This window comes from Vulpes vulpes, chromosome 13 (assembly GCF_048418805.1).
Source record: "Vulpes vulpes isolate BD-2025 chromosome 13, VulVul3, whole genome shotgun sequence".
NCBI lineage: Eukaryota > Metazoa > Chordata > Mammalia > Carnivora > Canidae > Vulpes > Vulpes vulpes.
The window spans coordinates 131,025,518-131,050,393 of NC_132792.1; the positions used below are offsets into that span (position 1 = coordinate 131,025,518).

Sequence of the window (24,876 nt, forward strand, 5' to 3'; positions counted from 1 at the left end):
TTTTTTGTTTGTTTTTTATTTTTTTCTCTTTCTTTTCTTCCTTTTTCTAGTACAACTCATCTTTAGCCATTCTGCACTGAGAAAAATGACTAGAAAGAAGAACTCACCACAAAAGAAAGAATCAGAAACAGTACTCTCTTCCACAGAGCTACAGAATTTGGATTACAATTCAACGTCAGAAAGCCAATTCAGAAGCACAATTATAAAGCTACTGGTGGCTCTGGAAAAAAGCATAAAGGATTCAAGAAACTTCATGACTGCAGAATTTAGATCTAATCAGGCCGAAATTAAAAATCAATTAAATGAGATGTAATCCAAACTGGAGGTCCTAACGACAAGGGTTAATGAGGTAAAAGAACAAGTGAGTGACATAGAAGTCAAGCGGATGGCAAGGAAGGAAGCTTGGGAAAAAAGATAAAAACAATTAAAAGACCATGAGGAAAGGTTAAGGGAAATAAATGATAGCCTCAGAAGGAAAAAAATCTACGTTTAATTGGGGTTCCAAAGAGTGCCAAAAGGGACAGAGGACTAGAAAGTGTATTTGAACAAATCATAGCTGAGAACTTCCCTAACTTGGGGAGAAAAACAGGCATTCAGATCCAGGAGATAGAGAGATCCTCTCCTAAAATCAATAAAAACCGTTTAACACCTTGACACTTAATAGTGAAACTTGCAAACTCCAAACATAAAGAGAAAATCCTTAAAGAAGCAAGAGACAAGAGATCCCTAACTTATATGGGGAGAAATATTACATTAACAGCAGACCTCTCCACAGAGACCTGGCAGGCCAGAAAGGGCTGGCAGGATATATTCAGGGTCTTAAATGAGAAGAAAATGCAGCCAAGAATACTTTATCCAGCAAGGCTCTCATTCAGAATAGAAGGAGAGATAAAGAGCCTCAAAGGTAGGAAGAAATGGAAAGAATATGTGACCACCAAACCAGCTCTGCAAGAACTATTAAGGGGGACTCTGTAAAAGAAAGAGGAAGTCCAAATAAATAATCCACAAAAACAGGGACTAAATAGGTATTATGATGACACTAAATTCAGATCTTTCAATAGTAATTCTGAACGTGAATGGGCTTAATGATCCCATCAAAATATGTAGGGTTTCAGACTGGATAAAAAAGCAAGACCCATCTATTTGCTGTCTACAAGAGACTCATTTTAGACCTAAGGGCACCCACAGCCTGAAAATAAAAGGTTCTAAAACTATTTTACCATTCAAATGGTCCTCAAAAGAAAGCAGGACTCACATTAGGACTCATATCTTATCCTCATATCAGATAAATTAAAGTTTATCCCAAAGACTGTAGTAAGAGATGAAGAAGGACACTTTATTATACTTAAAGGATCTATCCAACAAAAGGACCTAAAAATCATGAATATTTATGCCCCTAATGTGGGAGCTGCGAAGTATATCAACCAATTAAAAACCAAAGTCAAGACATACTTAGATAATAATACACTTATACTGGGAGACTTCAACACAGCGCTTTCCACAAATGACAGATATTCTAAGCACAACATCTACAAAGAAACAAGAGCTTTAAATGATACACTGGACTAGATGGATTTCAGAGATATTTAAAGAACTTTACATCCAAATGCAACTGAATACACATTCTTCTCAAGTGCACATGGAACTTTCTCCAGAATAGGTCACATACTGGGTCACAAATCAGGTCTTGACCGATACCAAAAGATTGGGATTGTCCTCTGCATATTTTCAGACCATAATACTTTGAAACTAGAACTCAATCACAAGAAGAAATTTGGAAGAAATTCAAACATGTGAAGGTTAAAGAGCATCCTGCTAAAAGATGAAAGGGTCAACCAGGAAATTAGAGAGAATTAAATAGATTCATGGAAACTAATGGCAACGAAGATACAACCACTCAAAATCTTTGGGATACAGCAAAAGCAGTCCTAAGAGGGAAATACATCGCAATGCAAGCATCCCTCAAAAAATTGGAAAAAACTCAAATGCACAAGCTAACCTCACACCTAAAGTAACTGGAGAAAGAACAGCAAATAAAACCTACACCAAGCAGAAGAAGAGAGTTAATAAAGATTTGAGCAGAACTCAATGAAATAGAGCCCAGAAGAACTGTAGAACAGATAAACAAAACCAAGGGTTGGTTCTTTGAAAGAATTAATAAGATAAACCATTAGCCAGCCTTATTAAAAACAAAAGAGAAAAGACTCAAATTAATAAAATCACGAATGAAAAAGGAGAGATCACAACCAATACCAGGGAAATACAAACGATTTAAAAAACGTGTTATGAGCAGCTATACACCAAAAAATTAGGCAATCTAGAAGAAATGGGCACATTTCTGGAAAACCAAAAACTACCAAAACTGGAACAGGAAGAAATAGAAAACCTGAACAGGCCAATAACAAGGGAGGAAATTGAAGCAGTCATCAAAAACCTTCCAAGACACTAAAGTCCAGGGCAGGTGGCTTCCCAGGGGAATTCTATCAAACATTTAAAGAAGGAACAATACCTATTCTACAAAAGCTGTTCCGAAAGATAGAAAGGGACAGAATACTTCCAAACCTGTTTTATGAGGCCAGCATCACCTTAATTCCAAAACCAGATGAAGACCCCACCAAAAAAAAAAAAAAAAAAAAGGAGAATTATAGACCAATATCCCTGATGAACACAGATGCAAAAATTCTCAACAAGATACTAGCCAATAGGATCCAACAATACATTAAGAAGATTATTCACCATGACCAAGTGGGATTTATCCCTGGGAGGCAAGGCTGGTTCAATACTGGTAAAGCAATCAATGTGATAGAGCATATCAACAAGAGAAAAAAACAAGAACCATAGGATCCTCTCAATAGATGCAGAGAAAGCATTTGACAAAATACAGCATCCATTCCTGATCAAAACTCTTCAGAGTGTAAGGATAGAGGGAACATTCCTCAGCATCTTAAAAGCCGTCTACAAAAAGCCCAGCAAATACCATTCTCAATGGGGGAAACACTGGGAGCCTTTTCCCTAAGATCAGGAACATGACAGGGATGTCCACTCTCACCACTGCTATTCAGCATAGCACTAGAAGTCCTAACCTCAGCAATCAGACAACAAAAAGAAATAAAAGGCATTCAAAAAGGCAAAGAAGAAGTCAAACTCTTCCTCTTTGTAGATGACATGATACTGTACATAGAAAACTCAAAAGACTCCACCCCAAGATTGCTAGAACTTAAACAGCAATTTGGCAATGTGGTGGGATACAAAATCAGTGCCCAGAAATCAGTGGCATTTCTATACACTAATAATGAGACTGAAGAAAGAGAAATTAAGGAATCAATCCCATTTACAATTGCATCCAAAAGCATAAGATACCTAGGAATAAATCTAACCAAAGAGGTAAAGGATCTTTACCCTAAAAACTACAGAATGCTTTTGAAAGCAATTGAGGAAGACACAAAGAGATGGAAAAATATTCCATGCTCATGGATTGGAAGAATTAATATTGTGAAAATGTCAATGCTAACAAGGGCAATTTACACATTCAATGCAATCCCTATCAAAATACCATGGACTTTTTTCTGAGAGTTGGAACAAATAATCTTAAGATTTGGGTGGAATCAGAAAAGACCCTGAATAGCCAGGGGAATAATGAAAAAGAAAACCAGAGCCGGGGGCATCACAATGCCAGATTTCAAGTTGTGCTACAAATTTGTGATCATCAAGACAGTGTGGTACTGGCACAAAAACAGACACATAGATCAATGAAACAGAATAAAGAATCCGGAGATGGGCCCTCAACTCTATGGTCAGCTAATATTCAACAAAGAGGAAAGACTATCCACTAGAAAAAGGACAGTCTCTTCAATAAATGGTGCTGGGAAAATTGGACATCCACATGCAGAAGAATGAAACTAGATCATTCTCTTACACCATACACAAAGATAAACTCAAAATGGATGAAAGATCTAATGGCAGACAAGATTCCATCAAAATCCTAGAGCAGAACACAGGCAACACCCTTTTTGAACTTGGCCACAGCAACTTCTTGCAAGATCCATCTATGAAGGCAAGAGAAACAAAAGCAAAAATGAACCATTGGGACTTCATCAAGATAAAAAGCATCTGCACAGCCAAAGAAACAGTCAATAAAACTAAAAGACAACCTACAGAATGGTTGTCATTTGCAAATGACCTATCAGATAAAGGGCTAGTAACTAAGATCTATAAAGAACTTATTAAACTCAACAGCAAAGAAACAATCCAATCATGAAATGGGTAAAAGACATGAACAGAAATTTCACAGAGGAAGACATAGACATGGCCAACAAACACATGAGAAAATGTTGCACATCACTTACCATCAGGGAAATACAAATCAAAACCACAATGAGATACCACCTCACACCAGTGAGAATGGGGAAAATTAACAAGTCAGGAAACAACAAATGCTGGAGAGGATGTGGAGAAAGGATCCCTCTTGCACTGTTGGTGGGAATGGGAACTGTATAGCCACTCTGGAAAACTGTGTGGAGGTTCCTCAAAGAGTTAAAAATAGAACTGCTGTATGACCCAGCAACTGCGCTGCTGGGGATTTACCCCAAAGATACAGATGCAGTGAAACGCCGGGACACCTGCACCCCGATGTTTATAGCAGCAATGTTCACAATAGCCAAACTATAGAAGGAGCCTCAGTGTCCATCTAAAGATGAATGGATAAAGAAGATGTGGTCTATATATACAATGGAATATTCCTCAGCCATCAGAAACAACAAATACCCACCATTTGCTTCGACGTGGATGGAACTGGAGGGTATTATGCTGAGTGAAGTAAGTCAATCAGAGAATGACAAATATTATATGGTCTCATTCATTTGGGGAATATAAAAAATAGTGAAAGGGAGTAAGGGGAAAGGAGAGAAAATGAGTGGGAAATATCAGTGAGGGTGACAGGACATGACAGACACTAAACTCTGGGAAATGAACAAGGGGTGGTGAAAAGGGAGGTGGAAGGGGGTTGGGGTGACTGGATGACAGGCACTGAGGGGGGTGCTTGGTGGGCTGAGCACTGCATGTTATGCTATACGTTGGCAAATTGAACTCATATATATATATATATATATATATATATATACACACACACACACACACACACACCTATATGTATATATGTATATATATGTGTATACACACACACACACACACACACACATACAAGTCTACCTCCCAAATGGAAGAAGATATTTGCAAATGATACATCTGATAAAGGGTTAGTACTCCAAATCTATAATGTATACAATTTAACACCAACCCCCCGCCCCAAACAATCCAATAAAAAACTGGGCAAAGGACCTGAAGAGATATTTTTCCAAAGAAGGCATATAGATGTCCAACAGACATGAAAATTTTCAACATCACTAATCATTAAGGAAATGCAAATCAAAACCACAATGAGATATCATGCCCGTCAGAATGAGTGGAATAAAAAAGACAGGAAATAACAAGTGTTGGTAAGGATCTGGAGAGAAAGGAACCCTTGTACATTGTAGGTGGAATGTAAACTGGTGCAGCCACTGTGGAAAACAGTACAAAGGTTCCCCAAGAAATTAAAAATAGAAATGCCACATGACCCAATAATTCCACTACTGGATATTTACCCAAAGAAACAAAAATACTATTTGAAAAGATATATGCATCCCTAGGTTTACTGTACATTAAATTCAATAGCCAAGACATGGAAAACAACCTAAGTTTCCATTGATAGATGAATGGACAAGGAAGATGTGATGTATTTATACAAGGGATATTATACAGCCATAAAAAAGGAGTGAAATCTTGCCATTTGAGATAACATGGATGGACTGACCTAAAGGGTATAATGCTAAGTGATGTACATCAGTCAGAGAAAGACAAATACCATATGATTTCAGCCATATGTGGAATTTAAGAAACAAATCAAGTGAATAAACAAAGGGAGAGAGAGAGAGAGACTCTTCAAAATAGAATACAAACCAGCAGTTATCAGAGAGGAGGTGGATGGACAGGATGGGAAAATAGATAAGGAGAATTAAGAGTACACTTGTCTTATATAGAATTGTTGAATCATTATACTGTACATCTGAAACTAATATAGCAGTGTCTGTTAACTGTAGTTGAATTAACAAAAAGAAAAAGGAGGAAAACAGAGAATTGATCAGATCTGTCCTGTTCCCTGTTGAATCTGGGACTTGTACAAATAACAAAATGGCAGCACAAACAGAATGCCATGTTCTAGGTACCATTTTGTAGCCCTTGAGGGAGGCTTCCTGGGAACCCACAAACTGAAGATCTGAATACTTTATTGCTCTGTAAGTCTGGATAAGTGCAATATACTTCACACTCGTTTCAGAGGTTTTAATGATTCCCTACATAATGAGTTAATTCATACTAATACCTGAAGGTTACATTTTGTACCTTGGAGAGTGCATCTGAAAAACAAAAACAAAAACAAACCCCACAAGAGTAAAGGACATATGTTCTCTAGGTTATTAACTAAGAGTTTTTGTTTTGCTTCGTTTGAACCTGTGTGTTCTATTTTAGGCAGGGATAAGGATCTGATCACACTTTTTTTTTAATTAAAAAAAAAAAACAGCATTTCAGGCTTAAACTACCCAGTGATGGGTAGCCTGGGTGGCTCAGCAGTTTAGTGCTGCCTTCGGCCCAACGCATGATCCTGGAGAACCGGGATCGAGTCCCACGTCAGGTTCCCTGCATGGAGCCTGCTTCTCCCTCTGCCTGTGTCTCTACCTCTCTGTTTCTCATGAATAGATAACATCTTTTTAAAAAAAACCTACCCAGTGATTATCTATGCTATAGAACTTTCGTAACTTGATTGTTCAAATAATTTCTATGTAGCAAATATGTGGAAATGAATCTAGGTCCTGTCTGTGTGTATATCATGGGCCCACCTCATTGAGAGTTTCCAACCATTCAGTTGAATATCTGTGTTATTCTCCTCAATCTTCACAAGTACACATGACTTAGCTAAGAAAGCACACTACTCTGTACTTGCATAGGGACACAGAATAAACACATCCTAGTTATTTTCCAGCAAGTTTAACCTTGTAATAACTGCCACTCAATATTGCCAAAGCATTGACTTAAAGAACAATATATATAAAGGATTGCTTTAAGAAAATACAAACAACACATTCTTTTAGAACTCCAGTCCTATACTGCAACAAGATGTGGGATCGAATCACTCTGATTTCTCATAAAACTGTCAACTACCGGGATGGTATCATCAGCTTCTTACAAAGAACAGCTTATGAAACTTGCAGCTACTGAGAATAGTAAATGCTAGATCACTTAGTGCCTTCTTTGGAGATCCATGAAGGACTTTCCTGTTAGGTATTAGGAAAAGTTACGATTTTTGTGAGCAATTAGTTTGTTTATCTCATGGACACTGTCAGTCATATAATCTGATTCCATGGATGTCTAAAAACTAAGAGCCACACTGTGTCCTCCCTGTAATAAAAATATAGGACTTCATGGTACATCTTTTCATTTCTAGTCTCATTTGCCCCCTGTCCAGATTTCCTCATTCACTTGATTTATCTTATTACATTGCATAAATGTCTCTAAATTGCTTTAAATTCTTTTTTTTAAAGATTGTATTTATTTATTCATGAGCAACATAGAAAGAGAGGCAGAGACATAGGAAGAAAGAGAAGCAGGCTCCCCATGGAGAGCCCGATGCAGGACTCCATCCAAGGACCCTGGGATTACAACCTGAGCCGAAAGCAGATGCTCAACCACTGAAATTCCTAATTCCGTTAAATTCTAACTAAAATAGAAATTTCATACAAATAAATGAACATATAATTGGCAATGTTGTAAGCTTTTAAAAATATATACATAATTAACTTACAATACAATTATAAATATTAACATATTTTAACTGTTATAGTGATAAGTAACTGTAGGGTTTTTATTGCATGTGCTGTTAACAATAAATGTTTAAAAATCAGAAACGTGCCATTTCATGTGCTAAATATTTTACCTTGTGAAAGATTTCTCTTTTTTTGGTAAATATTTCATTTATTATTTAGAAAGAGAAAGAATGTAAGCGATCAGGGGGAGGAGCAAAGGGAGAGAAACAGAGAATCTCAAACAGACTCCCCAGTGAGTGGAGAGCCTGACATGGGGCTCTATCTCATGACCCCGAGATTAGGACCTGAGAGGAAGTCAAGAATCAAAGGATTAGCCAATTGAGCCACCCAGGCACCCCCAGATTTATTTGCTTTTATAAAACTATTTAAGCTCATAAAATACTTGTATAGTCATTTGGTTTATTTAATAAGCTATACCAAAAGGAGTCCTATATTTAAATTGGTGCTATTACACATGGGATCATCTAATTCAGTCACTTTTAAAATAAAATCATCTATATATTTAAGTCTGCTTTTAAAACATGATTAAAAAGCTAGTTTTGCAATATAACAAGTTAACAGACTGCCAAGATTTGCTCATCCATGTACTCCTTAGACTCATAGAAATAGTTAACCAAGCTCTCTTTTTCTTAAATTCTTGCTGTCTTGACTCAGAGTATACATAGTATGTTTACCAAATAAAATTCTCTGTAGGAGGGAAAAAAATTAAAAGACAAATTACTGTTTTGGGAAACAGCCACTTATTCTCAGTTAAAATTCATGTGTGACTTGTTTTATGTATTGTGTATACAAACCAATATCTCTAATGTGATAAGACCATAGCAGAACTAGCCGTGTATGGTAGTAAATCAAGTTGATAAATGCTGCTCATTGTAATGCCTACTGTTACTATCTCCTCAGGTTAATTAGTTTCCAGATATTACACAACCCTTTTGTATATTCATGCACTTCAGAAACCAACATAAGTCGCCCTATTCAGAGAAAATATTTTACAAAGGAAACTGTGTAATCAGTAAAGTTGAAGTCTGTTAAACTACTATTGTGCTGAGAAAGCACAAGACAAAACAAATTACAAATGAATAAACACCTTTTATCTTCTGACCTAGCAATTTCACCTGTAAGAATTTATTCTAAGGTAATAACAAAAAGCTTGTGCAAACATTTATTTTTTTTCAAACACTTATTTATAAATCCGGTCTCGGCAATGTGTTTGACATAATTTTTTTTAATATGAACAGTAGCAGAATAGTTCATTAATCATATGCTGGAATATTGTGCAGCTCTTACTATGTTATGGAAGGACATTTACAGGGTAGAGAGGCAAGAGAAAACAATTGTAGATCAGGTAGACTCATACCAAATGACACTTGTACTCAATATTTCATAGGAAGGAAGTAAATGGTTTCTACCAAAATAACCAGAAATATGAGTCCCATTTACATACTTTAATATTGGCAATCACAGCCTGAAGTGCATGTGATCTTCTGGATTATCTTTAATGAGTTCTCAATTTAGGGAAACGAGGGGGATCAACAATGAATCCTGCAATAGGCACATGGGGTTCTGGGTTGCCAGTAAAGCCTCGGGGCTCAGTTTCATTGCTTGATGGTAATTTTTAATGTACCAGTTTTGAATTCCACCAAAAAAAGGAAGGAAAGATTTGAAGGGTTTATAGCAAGTATATGCATAATCCTTGACCCTGACCCGTGATACTGCAGAATTTGAGTTTATTGGGAAAACTGCACCTGTGCTCCTCAAAGCTAGATGTTTTAAATAAGAGCAAAAGTTAGAAAAAGAATGGATAACTCAGATGATTGGAAATCTGTTATTAAGCCTTTTTCTTTTGAGCCCAAATCTAGTGATCCAGCATAGAAGCTATTCAGTCTGATATCATTAAAATGGAGAAGTTAAAAATAAATAAATAAATAAATAAATAAATAAATAAATAAATAAATAAATAATATTAAAAATTTTAAAAAATAAAATGGATAAGTTAATAAAATGGATCCATTACTATAGATCAGAGAGACAAATCAGGGGGGAAAAAGACAACCCTTATCTTCAGTTATTCATAGAAATTGATGTAAATCTATGTTCAATTCTTACTGCTGTTTTCATATTGCAGACAAATGAGGCATTTAACAAAATTTAAATCTTTTGTCCTTTTTGAAACAAACAGCATCGCCATCCGGCATCTGCTGAAAGTCTGCCAGAGACATGGCGCCGGAGGTGTGGCCTGTAGACCAGCTGTATGTATGCCTTCACCTGAGAGTTAGGAAGGTAGACTTTCAGGCACCACCTCAGACTGGCTGAATCACAATCGTCAATTCAACAAAATTCTAGAGGTTTCCTAAGGAGGCTGAAGCAGCACTGTCTTAGAGCATTTTTCTGGTTTTGAGACACCAACAAGATATAACCCATGTCCTCAAATGAGTATCTAGACTGGGAGATGAGGAACATTCATCAAAGATAAACTATACAAGGAGCATATGCCTAATGACAAGTGGTCGGTATAGACAATCAATGGTGTAATTGTTTAAATGAAGGCAAAAGTCACTCAAAGTTGGGACAGTTAGTCTTACAGGAAGGACTGTCCTCGGAAAAGAGCAAAGAGGGGCGTGTGGTATCCTCAACCTTCCTTTGCATAAATTTACTCTGTAGCAGTTTTGTAAATTCCACATCCCTGGAGCTCTGAGGAATGGGTAGGGTCAGGAGGAACTACTGAATCCAAACAACCTAGTTACAGTGCTTGAAAATAACATCCCAATCAGGTAGCAAAGCTTCAGAAGATAATGGAGGAAGACATCGTAAGAGATCACATGCTTTCTTCCAAAACGTAGCCTTCTGGGAGGGAGGGCCAGTTGTTTTACGCATTTATATATACTTCACTTTTCACATTAAATGTATTAAATTAGGTTTAACTTAAAACGTAGGGAAGCCTCTTTTTTGAAGTGCTACTAAGGGGAATCCTATTGAAAAATACAGAACTCTTTAAAAAATAGCCAATTCCTAAATTATGTGTATTGGATCAAATTTTTCATTATGTTTTAATTAAGTGCTTTCAAAAGAATCATTCCTGTACTTACTACAGAGGAGCAATGATTACTGTTTTGCTATCTAATGTCACCAATCAAAAATCAATATACAGGGATCCCTGGGTGGCGCAGCGGTTCGGCGCCTGCCTTTGGCCCAGGGCGCGATCCTGGAGACCCGGGATCGAATCCCACATGGGGCTCCCGGTGCATGGAGCCTGCTTCTCCCTCTGCCTGTGTCTCTGCCTCTCTCTCTCTCTCTCTCTCTGTGACTATCATAAATAAATAATAATAATAAAAAAAATCAATATACAAAGGTAAAAGAGTGGCACTTGTTTGCATGGTTATGTTTAAGGGCTCCCAAAGTCCCTCTCTTTGGCCTTGCAAGTAGTCGGACTGTCTCACTGAGATATAAATAAAATGCCTTACTCACAACATCCTGAGAACACTGTGGCTCAGGACTATTCATGCCAACTGTAACTGATCCTGGGCTCAAACCTGGCTCTGGTGTCGGGGCTTTTACCTCTTGATAGACTGTTAAGGTGGCAGGATCTTGTCCAAAAATGGTAATTTCCCAGGGTCTCAAGAAGGTCTAGGAATATTTTCTTTATCTCAACATAAAGCCTACTGTCTTTAAGTAATACCACTAGGGGCTGACATTTGGAACTGACAAGCAGCACAGGTGCATTAGGGAGATGAGGCCTGGCACACGTTGCTGCCTCTTGGGGTTTTAAATGCTGGCAGCTCCAGCTGGTGGCTGTGCCCCATCCGTGGTGTGCCCTGTTTTGGGGAGACTCTAGCCCCTCCTTCTGACTGTGATGAGGATATGTTTGATTGGAATATGATTATTTTTGAAGATATTCAGAACAAGTGAATTCCCTTATGAATAAAAGGAAAAAGGGAAAGTAAAAAAAAGATGTACAATATTAAGCCAAGAGATCTTAAAGTGTCATTTGGTAGAAAACAGTTAATGTGGCTAAGGAGAAGAAAAAAAAATCACAAGGGAGGATTTTTTTTAATAAAAAGGAAAATAAATGAAAGTGAAAGAAGGTATCGAAAGGAAAAACTTGTGAGACTCATTCAGATAAACCTACTGGAAGAGGGTGAAGCAAACACTGCTGATAGAAGGAATGGAAAAGTGAAAAACAATCAAATGTCAAAATTACACATAGACATCTCCCTAAAAAAACAAAAGCAAAAGAAAAAAGGAAAAGGTCCCCTGTGGAAGAAAGAAGATAGTTATCAAAAAGTTTCTAATCCCTGTAGGGACCAAGTTGGCACCTATGGAATAAAAAGGGCAAATGACAAGACATGGAGGTTATAGTAGAGGCGAACAGCAGAGTGGGGAAACCCAGACAACACCCAACAGGAGAATTATACTCTTAGGTGCTTTGTGGGCATTCAAGGTATATTTCTTGTAATATATGCAATTATAATTTGGAGAAATAATACTACTGAGATTTTTAATCATTAAAAAAGTGCAAAATTGAATCAGGCAAAACCTGGTTTAAATCTTAGCTTCAATTTTTAAAAAGAATATATCTCCTACAAAAAAAAAAAAAAGACACTTAAGATTTTTAAAAACCTCTCTGAGCCTTGACTTTCTCTATAAAATAGACACCAGATAACCTACCTTAAAGGGCATCAAGAGTTAGAGATTCTAACTCTTCTGGGTCATTGACTGGATATGACAGCCACAATAATAGCACAGGAACTGTGTATTTAAGCAATTCAAAATGGAAATTAAATTAAATTAAATAAGAGATTTTTCTGACTATACCAGTAAAAAAAATAAAAAAATCCTTTCTTTCCTGGAGTTTATATGCTAGTGGGAGGAAAAATAAATAAATGTGTTCAATAGGTAAATGATGCAGCATTTAGAAGCTAATGCTTATCACAGAAACAAGTAAAACAAAATAGGGTGGTATAAGTGGTTGAGAAGGTCATGATGTTGCCCCTGTAAATGACAGGGGGCAGGGTAGGTTAGGCCTCCTTTAGATGAGACATGCAAGCACTAGCGCTACCAAGAACAAAGTATTGATATGACTAAATGCCAATTTGGATTTCTGCAAGAAAATCATGTATGATATGTGGATGGCATAATGTTATTGTTGCTGTCATCCAAATAAGCTAAGTTTGCTGTAAGAATCTTACCTTGAAATATTCTAACAACTATATTCATATTACTCTTAATTTCTCTTTTGCCAGTTATACTGCAGTGCTCAGTTAAAGCACAATCATTTCTTTTGATTGACCTTATAGCAGCAGCATTTGTGAAGGCCATGTTCACTATGGGTCTTCAGAGGTTGTCCCTGAAAGTACTCACCATCTCTTTGTTGCCTTATTTTACTTATTTGCATATTTTTGTTTCCCCCTTAGAACAAAAACTCTGTGAGGCAGAGAGTTTTGTCCTTTTTTCCTCCCCATTGTAGTATCCCCTGGCCTAGCATTGTCTGACACATAAAAAAAAAAAATACTTTGGCGTTTTGGTTGAATAAATAAAAGCAGTAACTAAGAATTGTTTTTAGAAAGAAATCACAGTTTGGAAAATCATTAGGACACTTCCACAATTAATAAAAGCCTCAGAATTTAGAGATTTGACAGTTGTGGATTCAACTACTTAAGAATAACCAAAGGTGTGTGTGTCATGCAATAATTTATAATGTTGTGGGAGATGCTGAATGTGAGCAAATTACTTAGTGAATGAATGCATCCTACCAGGCTGTTCAGCCTCCGACATAACATGTGGCTTTGTCATTTCCTACTGGTGACTAACACATCTGCACAAAGCAAGTTATTTGTAGTGTGGTGCAAGAATTGGAGATTCAAGATCTCAGGATTCAGCCTTCTTGCTTCATTGAGTCCTTGAGATAATAAAATTTGTGTTACTAATCTAACAGTACAGACCACTCCAGGTGGAATGGTCAGAGAACAGAAAGGGGTGAAGAGATCTATGCAGACTCAGCGTAAGCTGAGTGAGTGACCCTGGGCAAATCACTGCATATTTCCATAGTTTCCTTATAGATAACATGAGAAACACAGACACAGCAATATCAGTAGATAACATTACCTATATCTCACCAATGTATTGTTAGAAACAAGTGAGGGGCTGTATATTTAATTGCTTTACAAATAGGGGGGAAAAAACCTTTCGAAAAATATGTAACTCCTTGAAGTAAAAAATATGACTAATATTTAGAAAAACTCCAGGCTTATGTAATACCTGGAATTCACATTCATATTCATACTCACATTAAAGCATATAATTCTGGATGAATCATTATTTCTCATGTCTTGCTAAACTTTAGCATCATGACTATAAAATTATACATTACTCAAAAGCTGTGAAAAAAACCACATCATATAAAGAATGTCAACATTCTTTAAAAGAAAAACAAGACAAAAGTAATAAAATGCTTCAAAATCAAATATATACGTGGCAGAAGGATAGACCTATAGATCAGGGAATGGAATTGAGAGCCCAGAAATGAATCCATACACACACTGTCAATGGATTCGCAACAACGGCGTAAAAACCATCTAATGAGGAAAAAATAGTCTCATCAACAAATGATGTAGGGACAACTGAAAAACCACAAGCAAAAGAATGAAGTTGGTTCCTTACATCTGTAAAAACATTGCACACCATATGCAAAAATTAACTAAAAACAGATGAACACCTAAAAGTAAAAACTAAAACTATGAAACTTTTAGAAGATGGCATCAGGTAAAATCTTCATGATCCTGGATTTGGCACAGGGTTCTTAAATATGACATTAAAAGCACAAATGACAAAAGAAAAAATAGATAAATCAGACTTTGCCAAAATTAGAAGCTTTCATCCTTCAAAGGATGCCTGCCATCAAGAAAGTGAGGAGAACCCACAGAATGGGAGAAAATATTTGTGAATCGAGTATCTGATACGGGACTTAAATCTAGAATATATAAAGAACTGTTACAACTTGTAATGAAAAGACAAATGACCAAATAAAAAACAGGCAAAAGAACTGAATAGATGATTTTCCAAAGGAAGAAATAAAATGGCCAATAAGCCCATAAAAAGATGTTTGGCATCATTAGTCAACAGCGAAATGCAAATTAGACATAGAAACACTGAGATGGCGGAAATCAAAAAGTCAGTTAAAAACAAGTCTTGGTGAGGATGTAGAGAAACTGAAGCCCCTCATACAGCGTTAGTGGTAATGTAATATAGTGCAGTTGCTTTGGGAAAAACAGTTCAAATGGCATCTGTTAAGACGGTTAAACAGAGAGTTACTACCTGACCTGGCAATAGTATTTCTAGCCATATACAGGGACTCCCACAAAAACCTGTACACAATGTTTATGGCAGCATTACTCATAAGATGAAAACCACCCAAAAGTCCAGATAAACAAATTGATAAACAAAATGTGGTATATCCATACAACAGAATATTACTGGGCCATAAAAAGGAACTACTGAATACATAGCACAATATGAATGAACCTTGAAAAATTATATTACAGGAAAGCAGCCAGTCACAAAAGATCACACTTTATATGATTTTATTCATATTAACTGTCTAAAACAGGGAAATCACTAGAAACAGAGAGCCAATCAGCAGTTGCCTAGCCTGAAGGGTCAGAGGGTAATAGCAAAGGGTATGAGATTTATTTTTGAGGTGATATGCTAAATGTTCTAAAATAGACTGTGGTAATGATTATATGTGTGTATGAATACACTAAAGACCAATGAATTGTACATTTGTAAATGGGCGCATTGTATTGGGATATGTGTTATACCTCAGCAGTGCTGTTTAAAAAAAATCAAAGGTGGGGATCCCTGGGTGGCGCAGCGGTTTAGCGCCTGCCTTTGGCCCAGGGTGCGATCCTGGAGATCCGGGATCGAATCCCGCGTCGGGCTCCCGGTGCGTGGAGCCTGCTTCTCCCTCTGCCTGTGTCTCTGCCTCTCTTTCTCTCTCTATCATAAATAAATTAAAAAAAAAATTTAAAAAAAAACTTTAAAAAAAATCAAAGGTAAAGAACTTACTCAGTTTTTACAAATTGCATAAAATGACTGTCTTCCATTCCCCTCCCCCATTTTTTAACTTCTGTGAAAGAATTAATTTACCAGACAGCCCTAGCTAGATTATTATAAAACAAAAAAGATGTTCTTCCACTTACTTTACTTATTGCATAAAACGTGACTAATAATAATAACACTTAAAAATGGTTAAAGCTAAATATGTAAAGCTAGATGTGTATTATTTCTGTTCTTTATTTCTCAAAAGTTAGTGCCACTGCACCCTTTAGACCTTGGCAATATCATACTGTAAGAATGCAGAATATCATTAAATCATTACAATCATAATAATCTATCTCTATTACACTTATGACAATAATCATGCTAGCTAGTATCAAGTGCTAGGGCGTTCACATGAATAATCTCACAAAGTAGTTGTCATTATTATCCCAATTTCATGAAACTTAAAGTTTTGAGAGGTTGCACACGAGCGCCAAGAGCAAAGATACTAATGTTGTAGGTGCGATGTGAACTCAGATAACAGAACCTAAGATCTTAACGACCTCAATATACTTCATGGGACATACTGTATACACAAAACAAAATAACATACATTTTCTGGAGTTGCAACTTTTAAAACTGTAAATCATTCCTCAAAGCTATATAAAGGTAAAAGGGAAGGTATAATTCACCAAAGGTTCAGCAAAAAAATAAGAATTATACAGTTGGAAGGAACAGCATAAATCATTTAATTTTATGGCAACTTCATAGAAATGATCAAGCTGAGGATTTGGGAACTTTGCCTCTCATAAAATAAGTTTCAAGAACGATGACTTTCCCAAAGTTATGACTGATGTAGAACTCATTTGTTCATTCACTTGTTCATTTAGTTATTTTTTGTTTCAGCCAACAAATAGGCAGTATCTGTCAATTATATGCCAAAGACTGTGCTAGGCTATCGACTCTAGAAAATCAAAGAGGAACAGAGCAGTCCCAGTCCTCAAGGGGCTTAAAGTCTGATAAGGAGTGTAGTAAGTAATACATGTAAAAAAAATAACTACAATATAATGTCCTAAGCAACACTGAATAAACATGGCAGGGAGCTACAAGTCTGTTGCAAAGCTCAAGGAAGTTTCACCAAGGAAATCATAAGGTTAAGAGATAAATTATTCTTCTCCAGGAAGAGGGTAAGGGAATATACATTGGAGTGGTAAGAAATTGTGGGACTCTCCCCAATGAACTCTCCCCAAGTCCTTTAGGACTGTTTGGAGCATAGCCAGTGAGAGTAGGAGACAGAATTAAGCAAGTCTTTGTAGGCTGATGTTCTGTCATCTCAGGCCCTTACTGACCCTGGGAGACCAACCACCAGTCCACAGCCCACTACAGACCATCACCTCTTTTATCAGGCATTTATACTCCAAGCCAATATTCCCCTGCCCTAAAAACCCAGGCAACTTACTACAGCCCCCTACACCCTAGAGCCCACTAAAATTATTTAAATTAGTCAATCCTAAGCCTGTTTACCCTGTCTCACTTGTCCTTCCTACAGAAATCACAACAAAGGCTCTTGCCCATGCTCCCCCTCAACACCCTCCAAGTCCTTCTGCCTCCAAATCAAAGCCGGTACTTCCCCACATGGCCGTGTGTGGTATGGCATGCCCCTTCTTCTTGAGCACTGTAACTGTTTTTTTAATAGCAATCATCTCCTAATCTGTGGGCCTCACCATATCTGAATATTAATAAAACCTACATTTTAAAACAGATGCAGAAAGTGCTGTACATAGTGAGAAAGGGTCAAGATCATATATGGGTTTATCCGTCTTGCTGAGGAGTTTTAAGCACTCAGTAAACATTGAAAGCAAAAGAATTTTTTTTAATAAATTAATTTTTATTGGTGTTCAATTTACCAACATACAGAAAAACACCCAGTGCTCATCCCGTCAAGTGTCCTCCTCGGTGCCCGTCACCCATTTCCCCCCCACCCCCCGCCCTCCTCCCCTTCCACCACCCCTAGTTCGTTTCCCAGAGTTAGGAGTCTTTATGTTCTGTCTCCCTTCCTGATATTTCCCACACATTTCTTCTCCCTTCCCTTATATTCCCTTTCACTATTATTTATATTCCCCAAATGAATGAGAACATACACTGTTTGTCCTTTTCCGATTGACTTACTTCACTCAGCATTATACCCTCCAGTTCCATCCATGTTGAAGCAAGTGGTGGGTATTTGTCGTTTCTAATAGCTGAGTAATATTCCATTGCATACATAAACCACAAAAGAATGGTTTTAAGGAGGGCATAACATGATCAGATTCACATTTTTTAAAAAATTAGTTGAGGAAGATGCCAAAGTAGGAGGATCCCTAAGCTTGCCTTATCCCACAGACACAAGTAGATAACACATCAGTCTAAATAAACCAGAAAATCATTTGAAGACTGGCAGAAGAAACTCTACTACTAAAGGTAGAGAAGAGACCACGTCAAAGAAGGTAGGAAGGGTGAAGACAGTGGCCTGGGAGTGAAAGGGACTGGGGCTGTTTGGTGGGGAGGGAGCCCATGGTGCAGAAAAGGGCGAAAAACAGACTTTCACATCTGGGAGCCCGCTACCAGGCAGGATGAATCCCCATATTATTTGAATTTCTTGAGTTCTTCCAATCAGGAGGACTTCCAATCAGTGAGTTCAGCTTTAGGAAAGCCCAGAGGGCTTTAGGGAGCAGAATCCCTGTCCTTAAAGAGATAGCATGACAACCCCTGCAGATACAGCACAGAGCTAGCAGTTTGAAAAATGCCATGGGCAGACAGGAGGGAAAATAATTTACTCATCTCTAAAGTGTGAGCCAAAGAGTTAGGGATTATGGAAAGACCCCTCCAGGAACAAAAGAACTGGAAGGCACAATTTCCCTCCGCTGCCCCCCAGCATAAACAATGGCCACTTGCAGGAAACAGGCACCAACACTCCTTACTTACTTAATTTGCTTGCACCAATGCCCCCCCAACTCCTGCCAATGCACATCCACAGATCCACCCTTCCCAGTCATGCTTCCCTGAGTCCGAGTGCCACAGAACTCTCCCCTAGAATATCAGCACAAATCCTGCCAACACAGCTCTTGATATGTGAGTTTTGTAGGACCTCAGTTCTGGGAGCAGCTTGGCAGGTCTCATTTCACAAGCTTTTGGTAAAACACACCCCATCCCTGCTGGGTACCAAACACTGCTCACAATGGCACAGAGAGCCCCTGCAGACAACTGAAGGAAAAGAGGCCAAGACTCAACAGTACAGCACACAAGACACACAAGGGATGACAGTCCCTGAAGTGCCAGGTCCTGGGGAACAGGGGACACTGCACTTCAGGGCAGTATAGGAACTCTTCTTCATAAGGCTATTGTCCTTAAGAGCAAGAGAAGTAGCTAACTTTCCTAAAACAGAGAAACAGGCACAAAGAGACAAAATAGAGAAATATATCCCAAATGAAAGAACAGGACCAAATCACAGCAAGAGACCTAACTGAAACGGATATAAGTAGCATGCCTGATTAGAGAATTTAAAGTAATGATCATAAAGATACTCTGGACTTGGGAAAAGAGTGGAGGACATCAGTGAGACCCTTAATACAGAGGTAAAAAAGAACCAGTCAGAGGTAAAGAACATAATAAATGAAATTTAAAATATACTTGATGCACTAAATAGCAGGCTAGATGAATCAGAGGAATGAATGAACAACCTGGAAGACAGTAATGGAAAGTAACCAAGCTGAGCAAAGGAGAGGTAATAAAATTATGAAAACTGAGAATAGTCTTAAGGAACTCAGTGATTGAGTCAAGCATAATATCATTTACATTTTAGGAATCTTAGAGGAAGAGATAGAAAACAAGGCATAAAATTCATTTGAAGATACAATAACTAAAAACTTCCCTAATCTGGGCAAAGAAACAGATATCCAAATCTAGGAGGCACAGAGATTCGCCAAAAATTTCAACTCAAGAAGTTCCACACAAAGACACATAATAAATAAAATGGCAAAAAGTAGCTATAAAGACAAAAAAAAAATTTTAAAGAAGCAAGAGAAAGAAGACGGTTCAAACAAGGGAAACCCCATGAAATTATCAATGGATTTTTTTTTTAGCAGAAACTTTGCAGGTCAGAAGAGAGTGGCATGATATATTCAGTGCTGAGAGGAAAAAATCTGCAGCCAAGAATACTGTATCCAGGAAGGCTATCATTCCAAATAGAAGGAGAAATAAAGAATTTCTCAGACAAACAAAAGCTACAGGAGTTCATGACCACTAAACCAGCCCTACAAATATTACTAAAGGGGACTCCTTGAGCAGAAAGGAAAGACCATGACTGAAAGTGTGAAAAGTAAAAAATACAGAACTAAAAAAAAAAAAGTATTTCTGTAAAAGTTAGTCAAAGGATTAGTAAAATGAAAGGATGTAAAATATGGCACTATACTCAAAATGAGGGGGAAAGGGATAAAGAATGATTTCAAACTTAAGTGACAATCAACTTCACATAGACTGTTATATGCAGAAGATGTTATACACAAACTGAATGGTAACAAGTCAAAACCACTAATAGATATGCAAAGAATAAAGACAAAGGAATCCAAGTATATCATCAAAGAAAGCAAACCAACCATGAAAGAGAGCAAGAGAAGGATCAGAGAAAATCTAAAGAAACAACCACAAAGTAACAACCACAAGTAACAAAATGGCAATGAATACATACCTATCAATAATTACTCTGAATGTGAATGGACTTAACACTCTAATCAAAAGACATAGTGTGACAATAAGACCCACATGCTGCCATCTGCAGACTGAAAGGGAATGGAGAAACATTTATCATGCAAATGACCATCAAAGGAAAGCTGAGGTAGCAACACTTATCTAAGACAAAATAGACTTTAAAACAAAGACTAACAAAAGATAAAGAAGAACACTATGGAATAATAAAGAGAACAATCCAACAAGAGGATATAACAATGATACATATTTATGTACCCAACATGGGAGCACCCAAATACATCAAACAGGTAATAAGCATAAAGGATATAACCAACAGTAAGTAATACAATAATAATAGAGAATTTAACACCCCAATTACATCAATGGATAGATCCTCCAAACAGAAGATCAACACAGAAACAATGGCTTTGAATGACACACTGGACCGGGTAGACTTCACAGACATATTTAGAACAGTCCAACCTAAAACAGTAGAATACACATTCTTTCCAAGTGCACAGGAATATTCTCTGGAATGGATCACATATTAGGCCACAAAACAAGTCTCAACAAATCCAGAAAAATCAAAGTCAATATCATGCATGTTTTCTGACCACAACACTATGAAACTAAAAATCAACCACAAGAAAAAATCTGGAAAGAGCACAAATACATGGAAGTTAAATAACATGCCACTAACCAAAGACTGGGGAGGAAATCAAAATAGAAATTTAAAATTATACGGAAACAAATGCAAATGAAAACAACAATGGTCCAAAATCCTTGGGATGCAGCAAAAGTGGTTCTAAAAGGGAAGTTGATAGCAGTACAGGCCTATCTCAAGAAGTAAGAAAAATCTCAAATAAGCACCCTAAACTTACACCCAAAGGAGATAGAAAAAGAAGAACTAAACCCCCAAACCTGCAGAAGGAAGGAAATAATAAAGATTAGAGCAGAAATAAATTATATAGAAACTAAAACAAACAATAGAACAGATCAATGAAAACAGGATCTGGTTCTTTGAAAAGATCAACAAAATTGATAAACCTCTAGCTAGACTCCTCAAAGAGAGAGAGAACAAAATAAACAAGATTACTAATGAAAGAGGAGAAATAACAACCAACACCACAGAAATACAAAGGATTGCTACAGAATATCATAAAAAGCTACCTGTCAACAAATTGGACAACTTAAAGAAATGGATAAATTCCCCACCAAAACTAAAGCAGGTAGAAATAGATCATTTGAACAGACCAATTACCAGCAATGAAATTGAATCAGTAAAAAAACAAAACAAAACAAAACAAAATCAAAAACAACTCCCCCAAAACAAAAGCTCAGGACTGGATGGCTTCACAGGCGAATTCTACCAAACATTTAAAGAAGAATTAATACCTATTCTTCTCAAACTATTCCAAAAAATTGATTAGGAAGGAAAACTTCCAAGTTCATTCTATGAGACCAATATCACCCTGATACCAAAATCAGATAAAGACATCCCCCCCCCAAAAAAGTACAGGCCAATATCTCTCATGAATATAGATGCAAAAATCCTCAACAAAATATTACCAAATCTGGGATGCCTGGGTGGCTCAGCGGTTGAGCATCTGCTTTCCGCTCAGGGCATGATCCAAGGATCCGGGATCGAGTCCCACATCAGGCTCCTTGCAGGGAGTCTGCTTCTCCCTCTGCCTGTGTCTCTGCCTCTCTCTCTCTCTCTCTCTCTCTGTCTCTCATGAATAAATAAATAAAATCTTTTAAAACATATTAGCAAACCAAATCTAACAATACACTTAAAAAATCATACACCATGATCAACTGGAATTTATTCCCAGGATGCCAGAGTGGTTCAACATTTGCAAATCAATCAACATAAGACAAAGGATAAAAACCATATGATCATTCCAATAGATGCAGAAAAAGCAATTGACAAAGTACACCATTCATTCATGATAAAAGCCCTCTGCAAAGTAGGTCTAGAAACATATCTCTACATAATAACAGCCATTTATGAAAAATTCAATGATGTAAAACAAAGCCTTTTCTCTAAGGTTAGGAACAAGACAAGGATGTCCACACTTGTCTCACCACTTTTATTCAACATAGTACCAAAAGTCCTAGCCTCAGTAATTAGGCAACAAAAACAAGTAAAAGGCATCCAAACATCCAAAGTGGTAAGGAAGAAGTAAAACTCTATTTGTGGATGATGTGATACTACATATAGAAAACCTGAAAGACCCCACTGAACAATTACTAGAACTGATGAATAAATTCAGCAAATTCACAGGATACAAAATCAATGTGTAGAAATCTGTTGCATTCCTGTGCACTAATAATAAAGCAGCAGAAAGTGAAATTAAGAAGACAATCCCGGGGCACCTGGGTCACCCAGTCTGTTAAGCATCTGACTCTTGATTTCAGCCCTGGTCAAGATATCAGGTTTGTGAGATAGAGCTCCATGTCAGGTTATGTACTCAGTGCAGAGTCAGCTTGAGATTCTCTCTTCTCCCTCTGCCCCTCCCCCACTTGTGTGCACACTCTCTTAATAAATAAAATCTTTTTTTTTAAGAATAAAACAATCCCATTTATACTTGCACCAAAACCAATAACATACATAGCAATAAACTTAACCAAAAAGGTGAAAGACTTATATTCTGTAAAGTATAAAACATGGATGAAAGAAATTCAAGATAACAAAAAGAAATGGAAAGACATTCCAGTCCCTGGGTTGGAAGAACAAATATTGTTAAAATGTCTATAATAACCAAAGCAATCCATATATTTAATGCAATTCCTATCAAAATATCAACAGTATATTACACATAACTAGAACAAACAATACTAAAATTTGTATATGGAACTAGAGAAGACCTCCCATAGCCAAACCAATCTTGAAAAAGAAAAACAAAACCAGAGGTATCACAAGTCCAGATTTCAATTTATATTATGAAGTAGCAGTAATTAAAACAGTATGGTACTGGCATCAATAGAACAGAATAAAAAACCCAGAAATAAACCCACAATTATATGGCCAGTTAATTTTTGACAAAGGAGGAATGAATATACAATGGGAAAAAGATAGTCTCTTCAACAAATGGTGTTGTGAAAATTGGACAATGAAATTGGACCACTTTCTTTCACCATACACAAAAATAAACTCAAAATGGATTAAAGACCTACATGTGAGACCTGAAACTGTAAAAATCCTTGAAGAGAGTGCATAGGCAGTAATTTCTCTGACAATGGCCATAGCAGCATTTTTCTAGATATGTCTCCTGAGGCAAGGGAAATAAGAGCAAAAATAAAATATTGGGACTACAGCAAAATAACCAGAAGGGGAAAGAGAAAACAGCAAAGAAAAACAAAAACTATTTTTTCCCAGTTCCTTTAAAGGCAGATCATCCTTTTCACTCTAATTAGAAAACAAGTCTAAAAATGCAATTATTTATGAGTATTAGAATATCAGGGTGAATAAGTTTCAGTAACAGGACAAATGGTTACTTTCCAACACTGATGAGAAATTCAAAAGCACCAAGTACAGAAGCCTCAAAATCAGCACAAAGATCCATGTCAGCAGTGGGAGTGCTGAAATGACTAGAAATAAAGAAGATAAATTTTGAAATTCAGATTTATGTAGCCCTGTTTATCTTTCTCTCTTCCCTAAAAAAGTAAAAGCTAGTTTCAAAGTTCTCTTCATGGTCCCGGCAGGCAGCTGAGCAAGAATTATGGTTTGGAATTCTTCTTATCCTGTCATCTCACACTTTTGGCAACAAAGTTAGAAAATACTTGATACTAGATGGCCTCTTTGGAGATTCACAATGCATGTTAGCACTTGAAATGTTCTAGAGTCCTGCAGTGGAGAAATTTACTAAACTTCATTTAACCTAGTATTTCCCAATCTTATTTGGCCATAGACTTTTCTTCCATTTGATACAGATATATGTCACAATAATAGTGAGACTTCATTGCAACTGTTGATTAGATTTTTTATTTATTTACTCATGAGAGACACAGAGAGAGAGAAACAGAGACACAGAGGGGGAAGCAGGCTCCTTGCAAGGAGCCCAATGTGGGACTCGATCCAGGATCCCTGAATCATGCCCTGGGCCAAAAGCATACGCTCAACCACTGAGCCACCCAGGCGTTCCTGCAACTGTTGATTATAAAGTGATTTCCTTGCACAGGGACATAAGTTCCTCTG

The 24,876-nt window shown here is 37.1% G+C and overlaps 1 protein-coding gene across 4 annotated transcripts in view; it reads right to left on the reverse strand.

The window, feature by feature from the left end:
• NME7 (NME/NM23 family member 7) overlaps positions 1-24,876 on the reverse strand; it is a 259,209-nt gene that overhangs the window by 76,572 nt on the left and 157,761 nt on the right. Inside the window, exon 11 of one of the 4 annotated variants that reach the window (XM_072732951.1) lies at positions 15,477-15,908. The exons of 2 other annotated variants lie outside the window; for them this stretch is intronic. In XM_072732951.1, the coding sequence (XP_072589052.1) occupies positions 15,732-15,908 (177 nt within the window). In that variant the 3' untranslated portion in view covers positions 15,477-15,731. Of the gene's footprint in view, positions 1-15,476; positions 15,909-24,876 lie in introns of those variants that run through there. One more of the 4 variants, XM_072732952.1, reaches the window with a different exon arrangement.